We start from the raw sequence: 14,353 nt of genomic DNA, 5'->3' as shown, positions 1-14,353 counted from the left end.
AAAAAAAAATAATTTCTCAAATCTGCGAGTTCGACATTGTAATTTTTGCGCTGTAAAATTGTCCATCAAAACTGTAACAAAAAAAAAAAAAAAAAAAAAAAAAAAAAGTAAATATATAATAAATAAATCAAGACTATTTTTCAGATAATGTAACAGTTTATTGAAAACACTTTTTATCCGCCCCATGTCCGGGCCGAATTTCGCTGATATTAAAAAACGCAGAATCTTAATAACATGATTATTTCGTAGGTGTTACATGGAAGATAACTTGGGCATTATCTGCGAAATCGACGGCGCATTACGAGTTCATAAAAATTAAATTAATTTGAAAATTACTGTTGAAAATTACAATAAAGGAAAGAGATAGATTTGAATTCTCTCTTTCTCTCTTTCTTCTAATAAAATTTTCATCAATATTATACTTTGCCTAAAATGAGAGAAAAAGTACAAAGTACGAATACGCTTTACACATGTAAAAATATATATTACAAATAGAGATCGGAGTAATAAATATCTCCGATATGTCCCTGTTATATGTATTATATATAAACATGCCAAAACAATTATAAAAATAAACTATAATATATATATATATATATATATATATATATATATATATATATACAATGTCAGGCCTCTTTGAAACTTCTTATTAATTAGCTTTCCTTTTTTGATATACTAGTAATTAGTAAATTATGTTTTCTTTAGCAGGTAAAAAAAAGAAACTCAATTTTTATTATAGCACGCGTACGTTCACAGTTATTTTTTTGACATCTTCGAATGCATCGGTACAAAATTATTGATTATTAGTCGATTTCGTAGATACTTTCGGTGCAGTTGGAGAGTCCGTGCGAATATCGCCAAAAATCTAGTATAAATATACGCATCCGTTCCGAGTCGAAAGCGAGAATCGAACAAGCGCTTCAAGCTACTACACCCGTGACTGTAATCGAATGTATATCGAATATTTTGATGAAAGAGATATAAAAAACAATTTTTCTAAACAGTCAAACACGCTTTCGAGCGGACACAGACACGTTTCGAATCATAAATTGTTGGAAAAAGTGTCACTCGTCGCATCAATTTGCTCTCTGTCGCTAGTATATATATATATATATAATCGATTGTCAAATGATGAAAATTTAGTATAATTTAGTATATTAAAAAGAATTTTGATATTTTCGAACACTGATAACAATTCAAAGTTGCCTAGAATTTAAATTCTACGAGAAGAGAGTTGGCTATTCATTTTTTTTTCTTTTTTTTTTTTAGGAGGAATTACAATAAAAATATAACTAATTAATGTTTTTTTTTTTATATAATCCAACTATCTAAATTGTCGGAGATTGATGCGTTCTGACAATCGACTGATTTATGTGACGAATGTACATATGTATGTATATAAATACATAATTTGCACAAATTTGTTTATACATTCGCACGGGCCCAATCCTTATATCTATTTTCGCATGAACTACCTGTTTCTTTTAATATGTTGCGTTGTGTATGTATTTTTTGTGTAGTATGCCCGATGATTATGAGTATACTTTTCTTTGCTTTTATGCGTTTTTTCTTCTTTAGCCTAATGGCGCGATAATACGTTTACCAAAAGCTATGTATACTCTTACGCGCTGCTACCAAGATTTCTTTGTTGCGATTAATTTCATAATTCGCATACTTGTTGCGTGTCTGCCTTTGTGATAATTTTTTTCCGTTTACTTATACTTACATTAAATTTGCCTCTCACTTTCGTCTGCCATTATTATATTTAATAATTGATTGTGATTTTTTTTACACACGCACATACTCTCCCACTTTCAATTTCATTCGCTCTTTTATTTCTTTTTTCCCTCCTCCTTCCCTGTATAACTCATTTCAATTTCAATCAATAAATCTCTCTCTCTCTCACTCTCTCTCTCTCTCTCTCTCTCTCTCTCTCTCTCTCTCTCTCTCTCTCTCTCTCTCTCTCTCTCGCGCGCGCGCGTGCTTCTAGAATTTAACATTTCATATTTCGTTCGCTCGCGTATATATTTATTCAAGGATAAATGGAAGCGATATTATTTAACGACAAACTTTTTCTTGCACTACAAACGGCCATTCATTTGTTTCGCGAAATGGAGGAACCTCGCCGAATATAATGCTTGTTGTAATTTGGTATATGTAATATTACCCATTAATTTGAAAATTTCTTAGAAAAATTTGTTAAAAAGAAGAAAAAACAAAGAGCGAAACAGGATTGAAAAAAAATGTTTGCTGAAAATATTTTAAACCTGTCCAGCGAAACAACAGAGAAATTTCGAAAGCCTCCATTAGGCGGTATATTTTTGTACTTTCTACAGTCAACAGCGAGCACATCATTTCGATCTTTCTAATGATCCTTCGCGTCTACTTCTATATTCACGCAAAAATCGCTCTCGCAAAGTCTCTTCGGCCACAATAATTGGCGCGAAATGCCTTTGCACACACATCGCGATTTACAATACACATAAACCATAGCGATCATTCAGTAGAATATTCATTAAAATTATTAAGTAGCTTTCTTTTCTCTCCATTTTTCTCTATTTATTATCGTTTGATTAGTTGCACTAGCCTTGATTGTCGGCATTTAAGGGCTGCTGATCATGCAGCATACATATGGCGACGTGCGACACTTGCTTGTCCGAGCGCGCCTCTTTCCTTATTAATAACATTTATGAGGACTCGTAAATTATTATTATTATTATTATTTTTCTTTCAAACTTGAAGAAGACTTAGATTTATTATTTTTTTTTTTTTTTTTTTTGAAATTAGACAACGCGTCTCAAACATTATCTACAAGATTTAATAAAGTTTTCGCAAAATGAATATGTGACGTCGAGAATCGCAAGGCAATACATTTTCGATTTTCGCATTCCAATTTTTCCGAAATGTAAATAAATATATATATATATATATATATATATATATATATATATATATATATACATATATATCTTAATAGTGCTGCAAAAAGATATTTTCGAGTTTTCGAGACATTTACGAGTCCTATTATTTTTCGACATTGCGGTCGTCGGATTGTTTCCGAGCATACGTTTCTCACAATAGTGGAACGGTAGTAGAAATGATTTATATGTGACAATAAAGAGAGAGCGTACAATATCTCGTCATCTTCTACAGTTCCACCCAAAGGTACCGCGAGTGAACGGTATTATATAATACTCGGAAATCTCTGTGATCAGCGAATGCCTGATCGCGCCCGATCGCGCCTGATCAATGATCAACAGCTAATCATGACGATTCCATAAGTAGGTATATCGTCCGTTTAGTATCATCGTTCATCCATTCGGGATCGATTAATTTATCTCGAAAAGATACACAACGAGTCTACAACATCTGCACCTTCGACAAGATTCAAAGCCACATATACATATCATATATAGTATATCTGCTCTGTGACAAGTAAGTAATTTTTTTCATTGAATCTTGTCGAGAGAATCTCGGAGAAAACGAATCAATGTACGATATATCATTTTCTCTATACAAGTCTCTTCTTAGACTTCTCTTAGGCGTCAGCGCAAGATTCTCGTCGAAGGAGCCTCACATTTCTCGTAGATGTATGTACGATGGTATGTATGTATGTATGTATGTATGTATGTATGTATGTATGTACGTATGTATGTATGATGATGGTATATGTACAAATATCCAAAATTCAAATGGATTAAAGGGAAGGAGGAGGGATGACGGATGAGGGGTGAGGGGTGAGAGGTGAGGGGTGAGGGGTGAGGGGCGGGAGTAGGGCTTTCTCGAGATGGGAGTACGTAAGGGTGGAACAATTTGTTTACGTGTCACGATACATAGAACTAGGCGCCAAGCTGTACAACACAAAATTTACAGTAGCCCTCTGTCCGGATTCTATATATGTATAATATGTAGTAAATATGTCGATGCCTGTGGACGAACGTCACCGCATAGGCGTAGATACTTTTTTTTTTTTTTTTTTTTTTTCCTCGTATAAAATCGAGGAGGCACCAGTGACGTAGCTAAAAAGAAGAACATGAGACGCGGAAGCTTGCAAACTCTTTCCGAAACAAACGTACGTCGATTAGAGATTTTCAATTCCGCCGTAAAAGTGTCGATTGCAGTTTGCAGAGGAATTTTCCCCTTTATCGAGATACGTTATTCGCAGGAATTATATATTATACACACTATAATTTGACAAACTCCGTGTGCAAAAATGAGATAAAAAAAAAAAAAAAAAAAAAAAAAGAAAAAGAAAAAGAAAAAGAAAAAGAAAAAGAAAAGCAAGTTTGCAGACTTCCAATAAGCTCTGTACGTTAAAATCTTATTCAATTCGTAATAATCGCGTCTTTAGTTGCTCTACGAAATCTCAGGCTCTTTCTATATGAACGCCCTTAGGACTTGGAACACAGCAAAACGTTAATGACGAGCTTGCAAAACGCACAATCGACGTCGACGATTTCACAAACTCGACGCGTCGTTCCTGTCGAATGGCCCTACGACGAGGGATTTGCAAGCCGTCGATAAGCTCCGCACATAATAATTCGGTCACTGCACTTTCGAACACGCATTTCGTTTTCTCTTTCGCTTTGCCCAAATTCGATTTCACGGCAAATACGCGCGTTTGTCCTTTCATTGTTTCATGTCATTATGACGATACAACGCGATACAACGCGATACAACGCGATACAACACTAGTATACACTATACTACACTACTACACTATTATTGAACAAATCGCTCGCGCGAAACTGCAAATGAGAGATCTTTGCAAATGAGAGATTCATGTTCGATAAATATAATTCACATTATCTGGCGAATTATCCTACTATCGGATATCGAATCCACATTCACGGAAAGCGCGCAAAAGATGCCGTTCGATAATATACAAAAATACTGCCAAGCAGAAATGAGGGCTTCATCGTTTCTCGTTTTCGATAAATATCCTTCAGAATTCGGAAATTCTCTCACAACTTGGTGATTATGTTATTTATTATTATAATACGTCACCAAGGACTGAAGAAAATTGTTCAGAGAGAAAATTGGATGAGTTGAAAAGAAATTTTTCGTTGAACGAAATGTGTTACGTGTTACAACGATATTGCTCGTACAAATGCTACTTTTTCCTTAATTCTTGATTGAAGTCAATTCTCATCCTCTCCTCACCGCACCTCACCTTTTTCTCCTTCTTAAATTTTAGCATATACGCATATATTCTTTTTCTATTTTATCTTACACATAGTCCTCTCATTGTCAGATAACCGACCGCGTTTCTACTCTTCTCGCCTTGTCTTGCATTTTTAGCAGCCTGATTTCGCGATTCAGACTTTAAACTTTAAACGAGTTTGCAAGATGTCGTTCTGCTCACGAGTGTAATTGCCGTGATTTCGAGGACAAGTTCTCGTTTCAACGTTCGTTTTGGATGTATCGGAAGTAGACGCACTAGAGACAACAAAGAATTTTTCGGCTTGAGGCACTAGGAGGCATCCAGGGCGAGGCACTCGGCGAGGAAGTCCTCCATGGAACGATAAGCGTGTTCGAGCACACCCGTCAGGGCATGATCTTCGTTCGCGTAACTCTATTTCCCAAACAAGCGATATTATTAAATTGAACGATAATTATATTACAATATATATATATATATATATATATATATATATTGCATTATTTCTTTTACCTGATATCTAAAGATGACTCCCGCTTCGGACAAAGCCTTGGCGAAGGCAACGCCGTGCGTGTAAGGCGCAGTGAGGTCAGCTAGACCATGAAGGAGGTAAAGGCTGTGACTAGGTACTAATCTCGCTCGTTGCGTGAGATCAGCTTCCACGTAACCCTTGTAGTTCTCAGTTGGAGCACCGAGGACTCGTTCCGTAAATGCAGAATCTGCGGAATTAAAGAAAGCGATTAGCAATGTAACGATATGCAGTATGTCATACTTTAGATATGCTATAATAATAAAAATCATTTTATTAAAGAGAAAAAAAAACAACACACGCTGTGGCCATGAGATGGACTAAATCTTGAAAAAACAAACAAAAGGAGATGAATTTGACGAAGAATTTTTTCAAAAAAAAAAAAAAAAAAAAAAGTGTCAAAAGCGTACACGTGTGCAACGGAGATGTGTATTCCAACTATTAAAGTTCAAGTAGAAAGTAGATGAAAAACATTCTTTATACATTAGAGATATTCACACGTACTGTAATACATCCAATCAGCGATTGGGTTTACCGCAACGCCACACTTGAAGACATTCTCCTGATTTCCAAGCACCATAGCGGTCACGTATCCACCATAGCCCCATCCCCAGACACCGACTCTGGTGACGTCGAGATATTTGTGCGTCTTCAAAAGATGTTTTAACACGGTAATCTGATCCTGTACCTCGACACCGCCTATCTTTCGGAACAGATCCTTCTTTCCTTGACCTCGGGCGCCGCGTACGTCCAGTCTCACATAGACAATGTCATTATGACTCGACATATACGTTCCCCAATCTATCCGGAATTTGTCTGTAACCGCCTCGCTACCGGGACGGCCGTTTACTTCAACGAGCACGGGGAACGCCGCATCTCTAAGCTCCTCCCGCCATGACGGAGGTAGCAACAACTGCACTTGCGCCCGCCAGCCTTGAGGTAATGGCACCTGTCGATTATTTCGCAAATCGTAATACCGGATGTATAGAGATAGAGATAGAGATAGATTGAACTTGGGCATAGACAGATATCCACCTCAAAATTCCTTCTGGTAGGCAGTGCCAGTTCTGACAGCTTGTCCGCGCGTTGGGTTCTCGTGTCGTATAGCACGCGGACCATTTTGTGCGACGATGTCATATGCACGCCAGCGAGAGGAAGGCCAGGACCCTCGCAATACAGCACGTAATAACCTTGTGCCTCATCGTCCACTGGTGGACTGACAGAAGCACCGAAATGCGTGCAATTTGTGTAATAAAACCTGCAATAAATTTATTCATTTTAACATGCACAATCGATTATATCGATCTGGCACCACATTATATATTTTTTTTGCGGAAGGAAAGAATTAAACTTGCCTACTACTCCAAAGAACTTCTCCAAGATCACACGTAACGCACAATGGCTCGAAATGACGAGGATCATCCGCAGCAGGATCTCGTACCACGTAAAGATGTTTCTGGCCAGGTCTTCTCTCTCTGGTGCCTAGATAGTACACGAGATGCGCCTTGGTGTCCCATGCTAAGATCTCGCTTACCTGTTTTTTTTTTTTTTTTTTTTTTTTTTAATTTTATTTTTTTTAGAAAAAAATTTTTGATTAAAATCTTATCTATTCTTAGGTACAACTTTATATGATTCTCTCTCTCTCTCTCTCTCTCTCTCTCTCTCTCTCTCTCTCTCTCTATCTATCTATCTCCAAGTTGCTCACCTCGTAACGACCGTGAGAGAGTACCGCTATTCTCTGCTGCGTGAGTGTGACGTGCTTTATATGCGTGAAATGCTCCTTGTCGCCTTCCTGTACCGTGGCCAGCAATAAAAAGCTATCGCCATCCGGAGCAAAGAGAGGATGCGGTTGAGCATCCAGCCACAGCCCTTCGGGCGCTCTCTCCGAATGGGTCTCTTCGCACTCCCATGTAGGAGCACGACAGGCCGATACCAGCGACAAATTTTGCATCCTTGTCATCCAGACGACAGCGATCTGCGAAGCGTCATCGCCGACCCAACCGGCTGATATCAGATAATAATCTCTGAAAATATTTTGCAAAAGTTTCGGATTTATACGTCAATATACAGAATTACAAAAAATAAAGTTGGCCGAGACACTTTATTAGATTTTTAAATTTATTTACTGTAATTATTTAAGTAACAAAAATTAACAAAAGAAAGTCTATAGAATAATTTAACGTACTGTCCGTTCAAGGACGGCGGCGGCTTCAGTTTCATTTTCGCTGACAATGTAACGTTTCCGATACCACTGTAATTCATCGAGCTCACATTTCCCAGTTCCATAATCCACAATTCGACTTCTGGATTAGGTGAACCCGGTCTCGGATATCTAATTGATCTAGAAGGCGGGAAGGATTTGGATACGCCGAGAGGACTCGAGCCGGTTACGTCTTGACCTAGCTGCGTACCGAACCAAGGAAACTCCAATGCGGTCACTTTGGTATCGTTGAACGTGGCGTAAAGAATATGCGTGCCGTCTGGACTGGGCCATGTCGCTTGCGGTTTTGGCAACACTTCTTCCTGATACAACCAGTCGGGCACACCATTGTAAATCACTCCTGGTACGCCCGTATCGGTCAAACGAATGTCCTCCGTTGCAGGGCCCAGTCTAAGATAAATGTCGTTTTCGGAAATCATGAGGAGACTAGATGTGTGGCCCAACCAAGTGGCATGTTGCAATCGCGTCTGTTGCATACGCCGCGATGCTTGCAAGTGAAGTGGTGTATGATGGCTATTAGGCGGAAAATCATATAAAAAAACGAATGCATAATATTAGCTGTATGCAAAGATTTTCATTATATACTATAGTACATTTTATTTTTTCCTTTTCTTTTATTCTTTTTCTTTTTTTTTTTAATGTAATAAACAAAAATATAATTTTCAAAATTAATTCAAAACACGTACACAAAAATAGTAATAAATAGATTTGAATAAATATACATAATAAGTATACATTCTATCCAACTTTATTTCCAATTTTTTTACAAATTTTTGTGTGTATTTCAATTTCATATCTGTTCTATCACTGGTTATCTCAATTGCTAAACTTAATTTTCTTTTAATTTTACTATCGTTATTTCATAAAGTTTATCATGACTTATAACGATACCAAAACAAAATTTATAGAAATTTACCATTGAAATGATTCATTGGCCGAAAAGAATAGGCTTGACAATGAAGCTTGTATTCAAAATAATCAAGTATTTTTTTGTTATAAGCAAATAAGCGATTGTGATATAATTAAAAAAGAAAAGAATAATATTTATATACTTGTATTCTTTATTATCTCTTTTAATATATATATATATATATATATATATATATATATATATATATGTATTGAGAATTTTTTTAACTTTTTATATATTATATATTTACACATCTCTCTCTCTCTCTCTCTCTCTCTCTCTCTCTCTCTCTCTCTCTCTCTCTTTCTCTTTCTCTTTCTCTTTCTCTTTTAAAAAAAGTTTGATAAAATTAAGAATGCAATATCCCAATATATATTATGCACTTACTCGTTCGTGACATCATAGACGGTGTAATGAGCAGTGAAAGTGTTCCGAAAGACCTACATAATAAAATTTCCTCATTTGTACTATATAAAATATGTACTATATAAAATGCATGATCGGAAAAGTTTAAAGGGCAAAGACGAAAACTCTACTGTTTTCTCGATAGCGATAATCGACTATTAACTGCAACTAAACTGCGCTGCATCGTATTACATGAGTGAACATTACCGATAAGCCACAGATCGTAAAGTTGGGATGCAGCTGCCGTCCAAAAAAACTTTTTCCGAGAAGCTTCAACGCTTAAACTACTTACCGGTTTGACATTGTGCCTGAATAGTACATAACGTAGATCAGAGCTGCACTCGTAGCCTTGAACATTTAGTTGTCTCTGAAAAAGAAAGTAAAAATAGAATCGGGAAGATTCGGCTACTATATCATTTACGCTACAAGTATCATTAACAAAGTAATTCAAACGTGTGTGTGTGTGCGCGAAAGCTATGCTAGCAAACTGTATGTAAACATACATATATACGTACAAGCGTATGATTAGAGACTAAAAGAGTCACGATATTGTTGCGAGTGTTCAAGAGATTAAGGGAACCATCGTCAGCTTGATAGACGAATTTTTCGTGAGATAGCCAGGTCGGTGGTAACCTGTGTGGGGTCAGGTCATCACGAAGGCACTCGTCTAACGTAAGACGTCTGCCGCTCCAGTACAAGAGCTCGTCAACGTACCTGTAATTTTAGTGATGAATAATTATTTAATTGTTAAACAAAATTATTGTCATTACTGTAACCTCGTGGCTCGATATAGAAGCAATTATTATTAAGATAAGGCAGAAGATGAATAAAGCTGCAATGAAAAAAGAATGATAATTAAAGTATGTGTGTTTTGTGTGCGAGAGGGAGAGAGTTTAAAAAATTATTGTGAGAAAAAAAGTTATCTTTTTATATTTTGTTATATATATATATATATATATATATATATATATATATATGTATATGTATAGAATGATAAATTTAATTCACTTTGTGTCAGAAACATTAGAACAAAACTCTGTAAAAACTGTTTGTAATTAATCTTAAAACAGACAGGACGTGTTATATATATATATATATATATATATATATATATATATATATATATTTAATTATAAATAAAATTGTTATAGGGATGATGTAAGAAAAAGTTTGAGAAAATTAATAAAATAATAATATAATTTAAATTTTATACACATTGCCAAGAAGCACAACAAAATGATAAGTATGTATAACATGAAAATTTTGTAATTGTCAAAATAAGTTTATTGTTAAAGCAAATTATCAGTTATAAACTGATTGAATTATTCTACTTTTTAATATTATAAACCATCAGTATATTTCAGACATAATATGGTAAATAAAATTGTATATCATCTTTTTTTTTTTATTTTGTTGTGTATAAATTGTCTGACTCGTTTTGAGAAAGAGAGAGAGAGAGAGAGAGAGAGAGAGAGAGGGAGGAAAGAACAGTGTATGTGAATAGGTATGCGAATATTAAAATGCAAAAAGAAAAAGAGCAAATATGAACTCACCCGAGGAGATAAATTGCCGTGACGATGCCAGCGATAACGAAACTGATGACCAACAGTGAGAAAATTATGCTCCGCCAATTGTGGCCGCCCTCCCCGTACGTTAAATCCTGTGGAGGAAGAGATTCTCCTACGTAATTATCAGTCGAATAATCGATGAAATCGATCGATGAGTTATAATGCAGAAGCGTAGTGGTATTATACAAGAAGCATGCAGGTCACGTATATACGGAGAGAAGATTACAGAATAATTAGGTAGGTTTAACACATCGAGAGAGAGAGAGAGAGAGAGAGAGAGAGAGAGAGAGAGAGAGAGAGAGAGAGAGAGAGAGAGACGAAGAACCAGCGAGATCAAGATCGCAAGATTATACATTTATATAATATCTTCGTACATTCCGTTCTCCGCTAGATTTATCGCGAAGAAAGGGTGCGAAAAAATGTATATACATATATACAACAAACTGTACATGTATGTTAAAATCAAGATATCTTTTTATACGTACACGTATACGTACGTATTATACTATAAATATAATACATTCTATACATGTATATTTCTCTATATATATTATAGGATTTAGGGTGTTATGTGTGATATTATATATACACATATATCATGCAGTATTATTTGTTTGTCATAAATTATATTTATATTTATATAACTTTAGAAAAATATATGTATTGCTTGGGCGCTTTTCTCTATTTGCCCGTCATATATACGTACATAAAAATATCACGATATATTTATATATTTCTTTCATCATAAAGTTAGATCGTTGTGATATACATATAGCATAGTTTTCTTTTTTTTTTTTCGTTAATACAATGAAAGTATGTCAAATACAAAGAAATGTTTTCCGTTTCGCTGAAAAATGAATAAATTAAATGGCCATGAAATTTTGTGCCTTTATCGCGTGGATCGTAATTTCCACAAGTGGAAATCAACTTTGATCAGATTGTAAGAAATATATAATCGGGGTTACGGCGAACGGTAACAATTCCAATTGTATTATTTTTAATTGAATTATTTTATTTGCGACAAAATTGCAGATATAATGTAATCCCGGTATACATACAATTTAGCCGCATATTCATGCGTTTTTATTCCGCATGTCGACATTTTGCAAATGACAAATATTAACGGCACGGAAAGCAATGTTGTTTGTATAGTGTTGATAATTATACCTGTATTATCAATCTTTCCTTGTAATAAATCAATTAAAAAATTAATGCTGCATTTATTTATTCAGTTTGAAATTGTCCTTGCAGATCAGCGAAAATACAGCGTTGGATGTTACAGGAACAGACTTTATTCTTGTAGTTTGTAAAAACGTTTTTGGGGTCGCGAAGTTCGATCGCGCTGCCGTCCAGAATATATCGCGGTTTTTGTTCGCTTTCATGAAATACGTCACCGGCTGCGTTATGCATATTGCATACGAGTTATGCGCTTGCACAGTCGCTCTCTTGTCCAGCAGTTATCGGCCCGGATAACACGTGCAGGCCGTGTAAATGAGAGTTGCGCACCAGATTTCGTATTATTACAATACGTGAGCTGTATATAACATACGGGTCGTTATTCGTTATATAGCTATGGCTTACCCGTTAGAATAACACGCATCTTCTAAGAGTCTTTTAAGCGTCTTTTTGCGCGCGCGCAAACTCTTTCTCAGATCAACATGAAACGTTTCATCGTTCGTGATATTCGATGAGGTCGATGAGATCGATGAGTTATTCTCAACTTTCGATCGATTAAAATTCACGTAATCTTTTAAAAGAAAATAAAAAGACGATACTTTGAGATGCTTGATTACTTTATTAAATAATTAAATTATATCGAAATGTTTTTGTCTAATTGAGATTTAACATATTATTAAAAAAAAAAAATATGCAACTGTTTCTACCGTCGTGAAATTTGCAAAATAACAAAATAATGATACTCGCGCATTCAGTACACAATTTTATTAATTATTCGATTGATTGTATATTATATATTATAGCATCATGTTTGGATAAATATCTTTGAGATTGCCTCGGCGAAACTCGGAATTTCCAGTCTGAAATTTAGTTTAAAATAATGTGCTCTCTCGAAATAATCCTTCGTCCTTTCTCGGATATCTATCGTGGATAATGCGATTTTACTTTGTACAACGAATGAATAAACGATCGAGTGCCGCGTCGATTGGCTACCGTTACCCCACGGTAATCGTTTTTGAACGACCTGTTTATTCGGATAAATAATTGTCGATCTCTTGTTCAAATAATTCGTCATTTCCTAGGCAAATATCTTCGAAATACGACTCATTCTTTCTTTTCTTTCTTTCTTTGTGTTTTGTCGATCGATTTGTCGTTGCTTTTGCATTCGAAACGCGAGTTATACATATAGGGTGACTATAAATTTACCTCGAAGCGTTAGAGCTGATATCTACATTGCTATAATCTTGCACGTTGTACACATTATTTTATAAAGATTTACGCCGTTTCTTATGACAATAGTTGTACGATACTCCGCAGACTTAAATATGCGTTTATGTATTATAACTTTTATGACACACGACTTTCATACGTACTTTTCTGTGTAAAAGAATTACATGTATATATATATATATATATATATATATATATATGCAAAGAATTTTTTTTCAAAAATAAACTATTTGTACGCATGTGTAATTAATGCCTTATCGTCAATACAATACACACATACGTCTCTGAATGCGATGAATTAGGAAACATTCGAGATGGTTTGTTAGACAAAGTGTTCTCGCTTATGCCCATCGAATACAACTAGACAAGCCGAATACAACTGGGATTAATTCAGAGGAAATATCTATGGAATGATCGCACAATAATTCAACTGACTTTCGGGTATTCGGGTATTCTGGTGTGTCATCGTGGTGTGTAGGGTGTAGTGAACTGCGACGGTATGATAAATAAGATTGTCACATGCGGATGCATCGAATTAGTCCATTTATCGCTGCACGCGTTTGCGGCCACAAAATATTTTCAATTTTGTTTCTTGTAATTTTATGTATTATACCACACGAGAAACGTACAGATTTGCTTTGGACATGTAACATTTTTTATGTGTGACTTTACTGTAACTTTTATATCCATAAAAAAAGCATAATATTCACACATTGTATAGTATATAAGTGTATAGTATATAATATGATTGTCGACGCGATCAAACATTAATGTTTGCTTTTTTGTTCTCTGGCAATACAAAATTTTTACAGTCTCCAGGTGCCAATGATCAAATGGCATAAATTCCTTCGGGCTTTTCCAATATTTGTCGTGAGATCTCTCTCTCCCTCTCCCTCTCTCTCTCTCTCTCTTTGTATGATCTCAGTTATCAAGTCGAATCAAGGCGTCTCTGAAAATTTAATATGCCTCGGCGCGATTTTATCGTTTCGGATCCGTTGCTTTGTTATCGGATAGCTAGATAGGTACACATAGACGTGGAATGTGATCGTTATTACTGTTACAGCTTCGATAATGCCATACGATATTATCGTTGGCTACTGTTTCGCGACGACGCAACGTTTTAAATAAAGCCGTGCAATTTCTTGCAAAC

General features: G+C 35.5%; 1 protein-coding gene across 4 annotated transcripts in view; it reads right to left on the bottom strand.

Moving 5' to 3' along the window:
• Positions 1-136: 136 nt before the first annotated feature.
• LOC140670873 (A-type potassium channel modulatory protein DPP6) overlaps positions 137-14,353 on the bottom strand; it is a 62,664-nt gene continuing 48,447 nt past the window's right edge. For all 4 annotated transcript variants that reach the window (XM_072901678.1, XM_072901680.1, XM_072901679.1 and 1 more), the window contains 11 exons: positions 10,783-10,889; positions 9,745-9,943; positions 9,522-9,596; positions 9,212-9,264; positions 7,879-8,427; positions 7,399-7,717; positions 7,049-7,227; positions 6,729-6,951; positions 6,198-6,642; positions 5,678-5,883; positions 137-5,578 (listed from right to left, as the gene is read on the bottom strand). In XM_072901678.1, coding sequence (XP_072757779.1) covers positions 5,477-5,578; positions 5,678-5,883; positions 6,198-6,642; positions 6,729-6,951; positions 7,049-7,227; positions 7,399-7,717; positions 7,879-8,427; positions 9,212-9,264; positions 9,522-9,596; positions 9,745-9,943; positions 10,783-10,889 — 2,457 coding nt within the window. In that variant the 3' untranslated portion in view covers positions 137-5,476. The remainder of the gene's footprint in view (positions 5,579-5,677; positions 5,884-6,197; positions 6,643-6,728; positions 6,952-7,048; positions 7,228-7,398; positions 7,718-7,878; positions 8,428-9,211; positions 9,265-9,521; positions 9,597-9,744; positions 9,944-10,782; positions 10,890-14,353) is intronic.

Source organism: Anoplolepis gracilipes, chromosome 11 (assembly GCF_047496725.1).
Source record: "Anoplolepis gracilipes chromosome 11, ASM4749672v1, whole genome shotgun sequence".
Taxonomy (NCBI): domain Eukaryota; kingdom Metazoa; phylum Arthropoda; class Insecta; order Hymenoptera; family Formicidae; genus Anoplolepis; species Anoplolepis gracilipes.
Note: the sequence above shows the minus strand (reverse complement) of the source record. Positions and strands in the feature narration are given on the sequence as shown.